The 15,107-nt window shown below is 59.7% G+C and overlaps 2 protein-coding genes across 2 annotated transcripts; one reads left to right on the top strand and one right to left on the bottom strand.

Annotated features, from left to right (window-relative positions):
• Window positions 1–7,431: 7,431 nt before the first annotated feature.
• On the bottom strand, window positions 7,432–8,403 carry CLPS (colipase). The gene is made up of 3 exons (XM_057403743.1): window positions 8,264–8,403; window positions 7,649–7,771; window positions 7,432–7,569 (listed from the first exon to the last, which is right to left on the bottom strand). Exons 1-3 carry the CDS (start codon window positions 8,357–8,359, stop codon window positions 7,432–7,434), a joined length of 357 nt encoding a protein of 118 aa, XP_057259726.1. The 5' UTR covers window positions 8,360–8,403.
• A 1,996-nt stretch (window positions 8,404–10,399) lies between these two features.
• Window positions 10,400–14,404, top strand: LHFPL5 (LHFPL tetraspan subfamily member 5). Its single transcript, XM_057403709.1, has 4 exons — window positions 10,400–10,876; window positions 13,306–13,542; window positions 13,859–13,891; window positions 14,149–14,404. Exons 1-3 carry the CDS (start codon window positions 10,465–10,467, stop codon window positions 13,873–13,875), a joined length of 666 nt encoding a protein of 221 aa, XP_057259692.1. The 5' UTR covers window positions 10,400–10,464; the 3' UTR covers window positions 13,876–13,891; window positions 14,149–14,404.
• The last annotated feature ends 703 nt before the right edge of the window (window positions 14,405–15,107 follow it).

The raw sequence follows: 15,107 nt of genomic DNA, 5'->3' as shown, positions 1-15,107 counted from the left end.
GCACAACCGGAGCAGAGTGCAGGAGGACACCGTGTCCTCACCACCGCCCGTGGGTGCAGCTGCACCGGCGGCAGGGAATGGACGGGCGGGGGGGGGAACGACACGGGACATACGGGGACACGGGGTGAGGGCAGCAGGGCAGGACCTCACCCCTGCTTTGTGTGGGGATGCTTGACCCAGGGGGTGCAAAGCAGCTGCCAAGCTGCTGTCTGCATGAGCCCTCCCTAAATCTTCCCACTGGAGAGGTGGTGGGAGGGATGCTGGTGTCCTCATGGAGCCTGGCCGGTGGTGAGCAACCGGATCCAACCTGGGATGGTCCCTCCTCTGGTTCTGTTCTCCCTCATTGCTCGATTCACGGCTCCTGCAATGAGATTTTAGCCGCAGAAGGGCAGAGACCTGCCCCGGAACCCCCTGAGCAGCCCCTGCTCCATCACAGGCCAGTGCCTGCCCCGTCCCCCAGTGTGGCCAGGGCTGCCCCTTTCCCTGTGCATTTCCAATCCATAAATTTCCAGCTTTGTGATCCAAACGCATGCAAGCAGGCGGGGGCAATTCCAGCCAGAGGCTTTTCCAAGGCTGGATCCACCCCTGAGTCCCCATTTGCCTCCCGGACACGGGCTGGAAGAACAGGCTGTTTTCCCAGATTATTTCCCCGCTGAGGAAAAGAGGGAAATCCCCGGATCCCCCGGCTGGTGAGAGCGGGGTCGGGGGTGAGTAGGCATGGACCAGGGGTCCCCCAGCCCCACACCACCGGGGGCAGGATGCCGCAGAGCCGGAGCAGGGAGGATAAATAAAGTCCAGCTCCGGCGTCCTGGCCGGCGGCCACTTCTAACACAAAGTACATTCCGGTCTGGACGTAACGAACTGTACCAGCCTCCGCCGAGGCGGGGGCTCCCCGCCGGGATAGGGGGGCCGGGGGGGGTTGGAGGGTACCGGCTGGTCCCTCTCGTTGTGCTGGGTGCAGGGATGAGGAGAATGCAAGCCCCTGGGGATGGAGACTGCGCTGCGCGACGGGGATGCTGCTGCCGGAGGGAGCTGCACCCCAAAACCACGCCGGGGACACGGCTCTGTGTGCCCCAACGCTGATGGGAGCCGGGGGGGGGACACACAGCACACACAGCAGCGTGGCTCAGGCCTCTGCTGCTGTCGTGGTCCCCCCCCCCACACCCCGAAGCTTCCGGGATTTTGTGCCCCTGAAGCCGCACCGGGAGCGCGGAGCGGCCGCGCGGGAGCGGGGTCGAGAGCGGCCCCCGCCCGGAGCACCCCGTCCCGGCGGCGGGCGGGCTGCCAGGGCCCGGCCGGGACAGCGTGTACCGGCCGCGGAGCGCCGGGAACAGCCTGAGTCAGCACCCGGGCAGAGCGGCCCCGCGGCCCAGCTCCGCCCCGCGGGCTGCTGGCGAGCTGCGCGGAGGCCAGTGCCACCCCCCGGCATCACCCCAACAACCCCCGGGGTCACCCCAACATCACCCTGGCACTCCCCCAGCAGCCCCCAACGTCCTTTTCCTATTTCCCCTTCCCGCCAGGTAATCCTTCCAGCATCACTCCAACATCAGCCCCTAACATCACTCCTGGCACCCCACCATCACATCCCCTTCAGCATCCTCCCAACATCCTCCCCAGGCATCCCCCCCAGCGTCACCCCCCATCATGGCCCCCGGCATCCTTCCCCAGCATCTTCCCTCCCCACCATGACCTCACCAGCACCACTCCTGGCACTCCTCAGCATCTCCACAGCATCACCCTAACAGGTCCCTCACGGGACCTGGCCGTGCTCCCAGCCCAAAAACAACCCAGAGGAGTGACAGGGACCCCCAGCCAGGTTTTGGGGTTGCCCAGAGCTGAGGTTTTCCCTTCCCACCGGGTCCTTCCCCCGGGAAAACTATCAGAGTGGAAAAACAGGAGAGCATCAGGCGCTATTCCCTCCGTCACATGTGAAGGCAAAGCCAGAGAGGCCGGGAGAAATCTTCAACAATTGGTTTTGGCAAGAAGAGGCAAACCAGAGCTTTTCATGAATCCGTTATATTTATTCTGCTGTTGCTAGAAAGGTTCCTCCAGCAAGAGCTCAAGGGACATCAGCTCCATCCCAAACCACCTCCTTGGGACCTGGGAAAACCTGGCCCAGGTTTAGGAAAACCCCATCGGGTTTTCCTAAAGAGGCAGTAGCTGGGTGCGTGGTGTGGCTGCACCCCACTGTGGACCTGCTGTGAGGGTTCTGCTGCTGCAGGCACGGGTTAGAACCATAGAATGGTTTGGGTTGAAGGGAACTTAAAGCTCCTCCAGCTCCAACCCCTGCCATGGGCAGGGACCCCTTCCATAGAGCAGCTTGCTCCAAGCCCCTGTGTCCAACCTGGCCTTGAACACTGCCAGGGATGGGGCATGAGGTGACTGACCAGGAGCATCTCCTGGGGGATTTGGAGTGCCCCAAGCCCCGGGTGCTGGCTGGGCTGCCCCTCACCCTGCAGGGACGTGCTTCATCCCTACAGCCCCTGCCTTGCAGCCACAAGTGGCCACCTCCAGCCAAAAGCGAGGGGCAGCCCCAGATGCCCCCCTCTGGGGTACCCCCAAATTACTCCGTGCACCCCCAGATGCCTCCGTGCAGCCCTTGGGTGACTTCCCATGGCACAAGCACCCACGAAGCAAAGGCACCCCCAGCACTCTCCAACCCAAACTGCATGAGTGCCCCCAGCCCTGCCACAGGATCAGGCCCCTGCATGACCCCAATCTGCAGCAAACTGGAGGGGGGGACAGGAGAATCACCCCATCTATCACTGCCCCAAGCAGGGTGCTATGGGGCTGCTGCCTGCCTGGGGTCCTCCAGTTCAACCCCCCAGGAATTACCTCCCTGGGGCTGGCCGTCCCCCCCAACACCCTTTTTGGGGGGGTTTTGGCAGGGTTGGGGGTGCTCTGTGTGTGCTGAGGAGGGGTCTGCAAGGTCTGCAAGGTCTGCAAGGACGGGCTTTGGGTGGGCACCAACTGGGAAGGCTGCTACATTGTACAAGGGGGGGGCGCAGACAATTGGGGGTGCAGGGACCCCCGGGATGTGCAGAGCAGGAGCGTCACGGCCTTGTTTTGGGGTGAAACTCGATAGAAACGAGCGATGCAGGAGGGGCGGCTCTGCCGAGGGAAGGGTTAAAGCAGCGCGGCGGAGAAGAGGTGAAGGCCGATGGCTGCGGAAGGGGGAGAGAGGGAGGAGGGAGGTTGGGGAGAGGGAGGCGAGAACATCCTGTACCCTCGGGGGAACAGCCCGGGGAGGGCCGCGGCGGGGGGGGGCACACATCAGGGGCAGCCCCGGGGTGAACGGGCGGAGATGAGGGTGCGGAGTGCGGCGATGGGGTGCGGGGAGAGCACCCCAATGCTTCCACCCCAGGATGAGGCAAGGTCCCCGATGGGGGGGTCCGTGCCATTCCCCCCAGGGGGGATGCCCTGTTCCCCCCCTCAGCTTAGGGTGCCCCCACCCTGGCGCAGGGCCCCCCCGGGGCTGGCAGCACCCCGCGCTCGCTGGGGGCCCCTTCCTGTGTTTGTCAAGACGCCGTGAGTCAGGCGTCTGGCTGTCGGTTTAAGCCAATATTTACCAGTCCCGAGCTGCCAAAATAAAGTTGCCGCTTCACCAGTAAATACAGGGACAGATGGGGGGGGGGGGGGGGGGGTGTGCTCATGTGTGCCCTCCCTCCCAGCACAGCCACCCCATTCCCACCTTTCCGCCTCCCCCATCCTCCTCCTGCCAACATAAGGACACCCCAACGATGAGGTACATGCAAAATCCTCATCGTAGGCACCAGGAGCTGACCCTTCCCCCGCCAAGGTCCCCCCTCTGCAGAGAAGGGGTGACCCCCAAAGCGGGGCTCCAGGGCTGTGGGGATTCCAGGGTCCCCGTCGCACACCCGAGGCTGAGCTGCCCCTGGGCTGGGGGGGGGGATCCCCACGGCAGGGGGGTTCCGGGCTGCGGCTGCCCCCTGCTGGTCCTGTGCTGGTCCTGTGCTGGTCCTGTGCTGCTCCTGTGCTGCTCCTGTGCTGGTCCTGTGCTGGTCCTGTGCTGGTCCTGTGCTGCTCCTGTGCTGGTCCTGTGCTGCTCCTGTGCTGCTCCTGTGCTGGTCCTGTGCTGGTCCTGTGCTGGTCCTGTGCTGGTCCTGTGCTGGTCCTGTGCTGGTCCTGTGCTGCTCCTGTGCTGCTCCTGTGCTGGTCCTGTGCTGGTCTTGTGCTGGTCCTGTGCTGGTCCTGTGCTGGTCCTGTGCTGGTCCTGTGCTGGTCCTGTGCTGGTCCTGTGCTGGTCTTGTGCTGGTCCTGTGCTGCTCCTGTGCTGCTCCTGTGCTGGTCCTGTGCTGGTCCTGTGCTGGTCTTGTGCTGGTCCTGTGCTGGTCCTGTGCTGGTCCTGTGCTGGTCTTGTGCTGGTCTTGTGCTGGTCCTGTGCTGGTCCTGTGCTGGTCCTGTGCTGCTCCTGTGCTGGTCCTGTGCTGGTCCTGTGCTGGTCCTGTGCTGGTCTTGTGCTGGTCCTGTGCTGGTCCTGTGCTGGTCCTGTGCTGGTCTTGTGCTGGTCTTGTGCTGGTCCTCTGCTGGTCTTGTGCTGGTCCTCTGCTGGTCCTGTGCTGGTCCTGTGCTGGTCTTGTGCTGGTCCTGTGCTGGTCCTGTGCTGGTCCTCTGCTGGTCCTCTGCTGGTCCTGTGCTGGTCCTGTGCTGGTCCTGTGCTGGTCTTGTGCTGGTCCTCTGCTGGTCCTCTGCCCAGGCCTGGCCGTATCCTGCCCAGGCCAGGGATGCAAAGCCCCAGACAGATCTGGTCCTATTCAGGCAGAGCTCCCGGTAGCCTCAGGATGTGTTCCTGGGTGACACCAGCCTCTCCGGAGTGGGGAATGGCTGAGGACCCCATGCAGATGGTGAGGCTGGGGAGTCTCCCCATGTCCCTGTGTCCCCTCGCTCTGCCCACAGGAGAGGCACCGCTGTCCCTGTCCCTTTCCCCATCTTCAACCTCCTCCGGGCTTCTCTCCTGAGGACATGGACCTGGTGATCTCCTGCCCAGGACCCCCCAGTCACAATGCCAAAACCTTCAAGGCTCTTGCCACCCACCCCGGGTTTAGAACTAAACTCCAGGTCAGCATTTACCCTCTCACACCTCTGCTGAGCCGGGCTTGAAGAGCCCTAGAGCATCCCTTGCCCTGTCCCCAAGCTGCCGCCCATGTCCCCAGCACCGCAGCAGGGACCCCTCTGCGGGTGTCTGCGGCACCCTCCCACCTGCATCCCCTGGGGGTTCTGCAGCGGCAGATGCCCTAACCCTGGAAAGAAGGCTTCCTGCAGGGCATCCTCAGGAATTGGCCTCTGTGTTGTCCCTCCTCCCCCCCCCCCCAACCCAGTGCAGAGCCACTTCCAGAGCCTGTGGGTGCCTGGTGCTCCTTCTGTCTCCAGGGGTAGAAACATGTAAGATGTCCCCAGAGAATCGCCCTGCAATGACCCCCTCGCCTTCTGCTGCCCCCCCAGTTCTTCCAGGTAGGTGCCTTTTCCTCTTCCTCATTCCCCCCAGCAGGTCTGCATCCCTTTCCCATGCCCAAACCAACAGCTCTGAGCTGGGCATCACCCCCTGCAGCTGCCCTGCCCAGGGCAGGGTTAAGGGGATTTGCAGGGCTGCTCCCCCCATTGCCTTTCCCCAGCTCCAGCCTGAGTTCCCAGAGCTCCTGCACATCCTGCACCCAGAGTTGCTGCTGGTGGAGGTGCTACACGAGGGGAATCATGGAATCATGGAATGGTTTGGGTTGGAAAGGATCTTAAGATCATCCAGTTCCATCCCCCTGCATGGCATGTACAGCCACTGCCATTGTGCGGCACCTTCCAAGGAGGACTCACACTCAGCATCCTCATGGCCTCGTCTGCAGACCCCGAGGAGGAGGAGGGCTCCTGGAGTGCAGGGTCTGTATAGATTCTATAGAATCATGGAATTATGGAATCATGGAATGGTTTGTGTTAGAAGGGACCTTCTAACCATCCAGTTCCAGCCCCTGCCACGGGCAGGGACCCCTTCCATAGAGCAGCTTGCTCCAAGCCCCTGTGTCCAACCTGCCCTTGAACACTGCCAGGGATGGGGCAGACACAGCTACTCTGGGCACCCTGTGCCAGCGCCTCAGCACCCTCCCAGGGAAGAGCTTCTGCCTTAGATCCAACCTGAACTTGCCCTATTTCAGTTTGAACCCATCACCCCTTGTCCTGTCGCTACAGTCCCTGAGCCAGCCGCATGCAGAGGTGGACATGACCACCAACACATTGAGCACCCCCAGCTTCCACACCACCTCCAAGTCCTTCTTCTCCAGTGACAAACCTTTTCTACGGGACTTTTCCAACCAGAAAGGAGCCAATAAACCGTGTCTGGCCCAACCCAAAGGCTTCCTCTGATCCCAGCACTGCTGCAGCTTCCCCTGCACCCCCTTTGCCAACGCACCCCCTGAGCAGAGCTCACCCCATGGCTCACTGCTGGCCAGGCCCAGGTTACTGTACAGTTACGTACGATGTGCACACACATACGGGTAAAGCCATCACAGCCCTGTGGCTTTTCCTAGGCCCTCCTGTCCCCAGCCCGTGCTGGAGGGATGGATGGATGGATGGATGGATGGATGGATGGATGGATGGATGGATGGATGGATGGATGGATGGATGGGTGGGTGGATGGAGGGAGGGATGGGTGGGTGGGTGGGTGGGTGGAGGGAGGAAGGGAGGGAGGGAAGGAGGGATGGATGGGTGGGTGGGTGGATGGATGGAGGGATGGATGGATGGATGGATGGATGGAGGGATGGATGGATAGATGGAGGGATGGATGGATGGATGACGGAGGGATAGAAGAATGGATGCAGGGATAGATGGAGGAATGGATGGATGGATGGAGGGATGGATGGATGGATGGATGGATGGATGGATGGATGGATGGATGGATGGATGGATGGATGGAGGGATGGAGGGATGGATGGAGGGATGGATGGAGGGGTGGGTGGATGGATGGATGGATGGATGGGTGGGTGGATGGATGGATGGATGGATGGATGGATGGAGGGATGGAGGGATGGAGGGATGGATGGATGGATGGATGGATGGAGGGATGGATGGATGGGGATGGATGGATGGTGGGTGGATGGATGGATGGATGTAGGGATGGATGGATGGATGGATGGATGGAGGGATGGATGGATGGATGGATGGATGTATGGATGGATGGGTGGGTGGATGGATGGATGGATGGAGGGGTGGGTGGATGGGTGGGTGGATGGATGGATGGATGGATGGATGGATGGATGGATGGAGGGATGGAGGGAGGGATGGATGGAGTGAAGAGGCCGGCTCGCAGCTCAGTAGAAGATGCTCTTTACTCGACAGACTCCTCGGGGCAGTGCAGGCAGGTACTGGCATCCCTGGGGAGGGGAAAAGGGGGGGGGGGAGGGGCGGGGTACTAGGGGGTCTTCTCCTTCATCGCGACTGCTGGGCTTCCGCAGGGTCTTGGCAGATGCCGAAGTCGCTGTTGGTGATGGCACCCACGATGGACATGTCGGCGTCACAGGACAGGCCTCTCTCACAGGGACACTTGTAGTACACCCCGTAGAGGCTCTGCGGAGAGCAAGGCTCGGTGCAGCGGGGGCGGCCGGCCCGGTTCCCGCGGTGCCCCCGGGCGCAGGGCGGCACGTACCTTCCTGGAGCACTCCTGGAGCTCGGCCGCCTTCGGGGCGCAGCGGGCCAGGCTGAGGCCGCTGTCGCGGTGGCAGCAGTGGCTCTTGCACTGCGCGCTCTGCAGACACAGCTCCCCCGCGTCCTGCACCGCGGGGCGCGCCGTGAGGCCGGGTCGCTGCTCCCTCCTGACCCCCGCTCTGGGGGGCGTCGGGAGCCAGCTCTGCCTCTCCTCTGCTCAGCAGCGCTCCCGAGCCTCCCACCCTGCAGCGGGGCCGTGTTCAGGCCCCAGCACCCCCTCTGACTGCTGTTTTCTGCTGGATTCATGGGAATAGGGCGGGGGCAGCGCAGGGAAAGCCTGTTCCCCGTCCCCGTTCCTTGTGTGAATGGGAATGGCTGGCACAGGCAGCTGACAGCTGCGGTCTCGTGCACTTTCAGGCTTCCATCGCCTTTTACACAGCTGCTTTCCCAGGCTCCAGGACCCCTCACAACCCTAGGAAGCCAACCAAGGCCATCCCCGTCCACCTCAGTTTCCGCAGTCGCAGCACGTTTTGCTCTCGTACCCCTCCAAGCCCCCTGCCGTGCCCCGTTGCAGCACTCGGGCTGTCCCAAGGGTGGGGGTCAGTGTCCTTCTTACCAAGTTGAAGACGAGCCCTCGCTCCTGTTCCATGGGCACAGCCTCGGCCAGGAGCAGCATGGCCAGGAGCATGCAGGGGTACAGGACGTTGGCCATGGTGGGCTCGCTTGTGGCTTTGCCATGGGGCAGGCGGGTGCTTTATAGCCGGTGGCTCCGTCAGCTGATGCGGCTGCTCCTATCGCACCCCAGCTCATGGCATCGGGGCAGCGAGGCCAGTGCTGCCAAGGCTGTCCCCACGTGACAGTCCCACGATGCCCACATCCCCCTTGGCACCTCCTTTGGCAAAGAAGTGACGGCATTCCTGCATTTCCCAGTGGGAATTTCCACTCCTCCCTCCTCTCTGAGGTGCCCTCTGTGCTGGATACTGATGACGGGCTCACAGGGAGAGCTGGCGCTATGGCAGGAGCTCCATCAGATCCTCCACCCCTCAAACGTCACCAGCACAGACACCAAGAAATCCGCTCGAGAAGTCCCAAAGCGTGGCAGGAGCCAGTCCAGCCCCTGCTGGTGTGGCCTCACTGGGTGCTCTGGAGCCCACCGAGGTCCCCAGCCCATGGGGGCCTGTGTCCTGCCAGATACTGCTGGTTATTTTGCGGCTGATGAAAGGAAAACAGCCCTGGGAACGGCACAGCTTTTCCTGCCTGGCAATGCTTATGCTTATGGCCTTCAGTGGCCGCAGGCGTGATGTTGAGGCTGGTGCTGGTTGTGGGGTGACCATGGCGCTGGCACATGCCTCTGTGGTCCCCTGGGATGTGGGGCAGATGCGGCTTCTCCAGTATCTGAAGGGGGGGCTACAAGGATGCTGGAGATGGACTCTTCATCAGGGCCTGTAGGGACAGGCCAAGGGGAATGGCTTTAACTTGCCAGACGGGAGACTGAGATGAGCTCTTAGGCAGAAGCTCTTCCCTGTGAGGTCCCAGAGAAGCTGTGGCTGCCCCATCCCTGGCAGTGCTCAAGGCCAGGTTGGACACAGGGGCTTGGAGCAAGCTGCTCTAGAGGAAGGGGTCCCTGCCCATGGCAGGGGCTGGAGCTGGAGAAGCTTTACAGCAGGGATTGGAACTGGATGAGCCCTTCCAGCACAAACCATTCTATGGTTCAGTGGTTCTGTGATTCTGGAGAGAGGTCCCCTGCAAGTGTCCACAGCCCATTGGGGCTGCCCATGGTGCTGTGGGGTGTCTTGGCAGCCCCATGAACTGTTTCTCTTTCCACATGGGACTCTGGGGCAGTCCCCTCCCTGCCTGCAGCTACAGCCAGCCCTGGAGCTGACAGGCCATCCAGCCCCCACCACGGTGATGCAGCACCCAGTGGAGGAAGACTCTGGTGACACCAGCAGGCAGGGCAGAGGGGAGCAGCCACAGGAGCACAGCACCCAGGGGACATTCTGGGGCACACGGCACATGCTGGGGGCTCCAGCACATCCCCTGGCACATCCTGAGGCACACATTTAAGGCAACACGCATCCTGGGGAGCATCCCAGCATTGCCCAGGGTTGCATGGTGCAGCCCAGGCCCATCCTGACACACATGCTGGGGGAACGTGGCACAACCCAGCAAACACAGCATGTTATGAGAGGCACAGTGATGCACAGGGTGCACCCCAGAGCACACATGGTGCACCCTGAACAGAGCCCAGGGCAGGTCCTGGTGCGCACACTGGGGACACAGGGCTCAGCCCACAGGCACTGGGCACATCCCAAGGTGCATCCCGCAGTGGAGGCACAGGGCACATCCCAAGGGAGCATCCTAGGGGTGCAGAGCACAGCTTCGGGACGCATCCCAGAGGCAATGTGCCTTGGGGCACAGGGCACATCCTGGAGCTACAGGGCTCATCCCAGAGGCAGATCCTCGGGTGCATCCTGCGGACACAGGGCCCATCGCAAGGGCACATCCGGGGGTGCACAGGGAGAATCGTGGGGGTGCAGGGCCCATGCCGGGGCTCACCCTGGGGACGCAGGGCACATCCCGGCGGTGCAGGCCTCATCCCGGGGCTCCTCCCGCTCCCCCAGCTCAGGACCGGGGTCGCGCCGGCTCCTCCCGGCTCCTCCCCTGCCCTTTGCCGGTGCCGGGGGGGGGGGGGGGGTCTCGCCGCCGCCCCCCGGGGCGGTCCAGCCGCCTCCGGAGCCTCCCGCCGGGGCGGGGCAGCGCCGGGCGCCCGCGTGCGGGGCCGGTGCCGGTGCCGGTGCCGGTGCGTGAGCCCCCGCCATGCCCGAGCTGCTGCCGGCGCAGGAGGCGGCGCGGATCTACCACACCAACTACGTGAGGAACGCGCGGGCCATGGGGCTGCTCTGGGCCCTCTTCACCCTCTGCTTCTCCATCCTGATGGTCGTGACCTTCATCCAGCCGTACTGGATCGGTGACAGCATCGACACGCCGCAGGCCGGTTACTTCGGCCTCTTCTCCTACTGCATCGGCAACGCGCTCACCGGGGAGCTCATCTGCAAGGGCAGCCCCCTCGACTTCGGCACCATCCCCTCCAGCGCCTTCAAAACAGCCATGTTCTTCGTAGGCATCTCCACTTTCCTCATCATCGGCTCCATCCTCTGCTTCAGCCTCTTCTTCTTCTGTAACGCAGCCACTGTCTATAAGGTCTGTGCCTGGATGCAGCTGGCAGCAGGTGAGGGGGCTCGGGGTGATGCTCGGGGGCGGGGGATGCTGATGCTCCATCCGGAGCTGCTTTTCCCTCTTTGCTTCTGCCGGGGGAGAGCCTGGCCAGGAAGTGGTCCCCAGTGCAACCTTCAAGCACCATTTGCTCCATTACTGGTTACCAGTGGCGACTTTGCAGCAGGCAAAGCCTGTCAGAGCAGCTGAGACCCAGCAGACTCCTGATGCTCCATGCTCCGTGCTGCAAATCCAGGCAGCAGCGGGGTTGAGACTTCAGAGCATCATCAGTCCAAGAGCACTGAGCGCTGCAGGGCCTCCTGTGTGCCCGATCCTGCGGGAATTAAGCAGGGAGACAGTGCTGGTGTTTGCTGGGTTATTGTGGTAACTCCCTGAGCTCAGGGGATGATGTACTGGGGAAGTGGAACAGGAGGAGGGGACTGACTGTAACACTCGGCACCACCACCCACAGTTTCCTGTCTTTCTGCTCTTCCCCACATCCCTCTGCTCATCCCCGTGGATCTCCAGCCTTCTCCATTTCTCCTCTGGCACAAGAAGACACCTGAGACACTGGTAACCCAGCTCCTGTGGTTGAAGCCTCGGCTGAAACCCAACCCAGCCACTCCTGAATCATTCATGGATTCAATCTATCGTCCCATGGCAGGGACCCCCCATGGCATCGGGGCTGCTCCAGATCCTGGCTGAAAAAGTGAGCTCAAGCCAAGTTTTTGATAAGAGGCTTGGGGCAGCTCAGCCTCCTGGGGAGCGCTAGCAGGGAAGGGCTTTGCTGTTGTATTTGGGGCTTTTACATATGTTTTTGTGCTGGATGGCGGAGAGAAACCTGATGCAGGTGCTCAGCCCACATAGATGAGCCTGAATCATCCCTTAGCTGGTTTCTCTGCCCCAAACAGAGAGCTTTGGAGCCATCTCGGGGCTGGTGCTGCAGCATTTCTGAGGGTTATTTTATGACGGTGACAAGAGGATCTATTTTGTGGCTTTTGCTGTGCTCCAGGGTGCCTCTTCCCCAAAGAGGTGGTTTCTGGGCACCTTACCCCATTTCTCTGTGCCCCTGCTCCCTGCTAGCTACAGTAATCAAATACAGGAAAAAACAGCTGCTTCTCAATTAAGAGAAATGCTCCCTGCAGTCTGGGATGCTGCTTGCTGGCATTGCCACTCTTCTGTCCCCAGGGAAAAACCATCAGCAAAGCGTGAGGCAAATGTCCCCTGAGAGAGAAGAGGCACGAGGCCATGGCAGGGAGCAGCTTGCTGCTGCAGGAGGCTGCAGATGTCCAAGAAGAGCAGAGACAAACATCTGCTTCATAGAACCATGGTTTGGGCTGATATCAAGTCCAACTGAATCACACCCCAGAGCCTCACGGATGAGCTCAGCTTCTCCCTCCTGAGCCTGGTCATTCTTGTCGAGCAAACACCATTTCTCTGAATGTGTGTGTGGGAAAAAAGAAAAAGGCGCTTTGGAGATCTTGGGACATTTTTGGCAGAAGATGGCCCTTTGGCACTGAGTTTGTTGCCACTCCTGTGGCAAAGCCACAAAGGCAATGTGCAGAGCCTGCAGCTCTTGGGCTGTGTGTGTTGGGGTTGGGTGTTGGGAGCAGCCACAGGAGGGGCTGGTGGCTCTTGGCTGGGCTGGAACCACCACAGCTGAACAAGCAGAATTAATCTGCAGAGCTGCTGCCGGCAGCTCTACCTTAGCAAAGCATAAGCTAAAATCTGGCCAGGCATGAAGCAACAGCAGGTTCTCCACCTTGCACAGACTAAACCCATCCGGGTGCTGCTTGGAGGAAGTGTTTCTTTGGAGGCACAGGGCCTGGGATGTGTGAGGAGGCAGGAGAGGTGTTGCCTGGGCAACGCAACAAAGGGAGATGCTGCAGCAGTGTGTCCTTGATAGGGAGCTCCTTGGAATGCAGTGCGCTGTGCCCTGCTCCTCCCTGGCTGCAGCAGTGGCAGTAGAGCAGAGCCATGTGTGACCAGCAACCACAGAGCTCTTTAAGCCTGGTTGGTGGCACGTAGTATCTTATCTGTCCATAGCATCATGGTCATGCTCTTAGAATCATAGATTAGTTTGGGTTTGAAGAGACCTTAAAGCTCCTCCAGCTCCAACCCCTGCCACAGGCAGGGACCCCTTCCACAGAGCAGCTTGCTCCAAGCCCCTGTGTCCAACCTGGCCTTGAGCACTGCCAGGGATGGGGCAGCCACAGCTTCTCTGGGCACCCTGTGCCAGCGCCTCAGCACCCTCACAGGGAAGTATTTCTTCCTAGTGTGTGATCTAAATCTTCCACCTGCCATCTCCACACACCAGCTCATTGGGCAGCTTGTGGCTGCTGTCCCTGGCTGTGGCAGTTGGGCTGGCAGTAGATGATGTTTAAGGTCCCTTCCAACCCAAACCATTCCATGACTCTGTGCTGTCACATCTCCTTCTCCCCACAGCTACTGGGCTGATGATTGGTTGTCTGATCTACCCCGACGGCTGGGACTCAACCGAGGTGAAGCGCATGTGTGGGGATAAGACGGACAAGTACACACTGGGTGCCTGCACTGTCCGCTGGGCCTACATCCTCTGCATCATCGGCATCCTTGATGCTCTCATCCTTTCCTTCCTGGGCTTTGTCTTGGGGAACCGACAGGACAACCTCCTCCCATCCGATTTTAAAGTGGAAAATAAAGGTAAAGGCAGCTGTGAGCACCTGTCCTGCTGCTGAGGGTTCTGACCGCAGCTCTTTGGAAGGACAGTGACTTCCTTCCATGGGAGAAGTGGGATTGCTGTAATGAGCATCTTGCTGTGTCCTAGTACTACAGCGAGCCAGCAGCAGGCTGAAAATCAATGGAGCACAAGGCAGGAACCCAGACTGAGCTGAGGGGCTTCACCCCGTCCTGCTTTAAATTGGTTTTATTCCTTTTTGAAAGCAAACCTTGCAAAACACAGCCACACCTTCAGTTTTATACCACAACCCATTAACATCATTCTCTTTTTGTTTTACAGAAGAGGGAAACCACTAACAGAGCTACTCACCATGTAAGTGATCCCCCCGGGGTGATTTCTGCTGTTTCTCCTCAGCATGTGTAGCACTGCTGTTGTATTTTGATTACTAAAGGATTGACAACTCTGTATTTTGGGCTATAGTCAGACGGGGTTTAGTTGTGGTTAAAGGGGAATTAATCTTTGCTTTGCCTTCAGGGAAAACATAAATCCTTGCCAAGTGACTAAAAAAAACCAGCTTACAGTTTGAAGTCATTTGGCATTGGGTGACAAGTGACCTTCCCTCTTCTTAGGGACACCCAGAGCTCAACTTCCATCAGCCCTTCTCTTTAAAGGACTTTTCCAAGAGCCTCAAACTTACTGCTGTGGATTTCTACAATTGCTCTTCCTGCCTGGCTCAGAGCACCCCCGCAGCTGGTTTGACAGAAAAGCCCAAACTGGACTCAGGTTTTAGCTTCTGGAGTCCACCAGCAAACCTGGCAAGAGGGGAGGGATGGTGATTTGTTGCTGCTTGGGTTTTGTATACCTTCTTTCAAGGAAATCGATTCCAAATTAAAAAGAATGAGTGTTTGGGATTTCATTCATCTCCTTGGAGCAGGGGAAGTCGTCTGCCAGGTCCCAGGTTGTACTTAAAAAGACCCAGCCAATGCCTAGAAAAGCTTTGTATCAGCTTACTACTCTGGGCAGCAGTAACCACAGCACCTTTCAAAGAGAGCACTTTTGGGGGGAAAACCCAGTGTGTGAGGCCACAGGTCTGCAACAGCACCCACCAACAGTGGATGTTGAGCTGTGGATGCTGCCAGGCAGGGGCAACACACAGCAGTACCCGAGTAATCTGATTTAGCCACATTTCTCACCATATCCAGCACCTGCACCAGCCTTTGGACTACAGAGAACAAAGCAGCACATCGCCCCATCCCGTTCTTGCCTAGTCAGAACCCACGGCAGCCTGGACTGTGATTTTTCTTTCTACTTGCTTTCATTTTTTGGTTCCTGCAGCAGCCAATTCCCTTGGTTCTGACAAACACCTTCCAGTCTGGGATGCTTGTGTTGCGACTCTTTGCTAGGAAGAAGAGCAGATATATGAGAGACTTGGAGAAAAGCATATTTAAGAGTGGGAAAATAGCAGCAGAGCTGCCCTGCTATTGATTATTCTTCTCTTTTTAAAATGGATCATAGTATCAGCAACAAAATCTTCACCTGCATCCTCTTCCAGTGTCTCATTCTGCAAATCACAACTAAGAGCTTGCCA

The sequence above is a fragment of the Pezoporus wallicus genome, unplaced genomic scaffold, assembly GCF_028554395.1.
Source record: "Pezoporus wallicus isolate ANWC-B61680 ecotype Strahan unplaced genomic scaffold, APGP_CSIRO_Pwel_v1 contig_5863, whole genome shotgun sequence".
In the NCBI taxonomy this organism is placed as follows: domain Eukaryota; kingdom Metazoa; phylum Chordata; class Aves; order Psittaciformes; family Psittacidae; genus Pezoporus; species Pezoporus wallicus.
The sequence above is the reverse complement of the archived record's forward strand: the minus strand, read 5'-3'. Positions and strand labels throughout refer to the sequence as shown.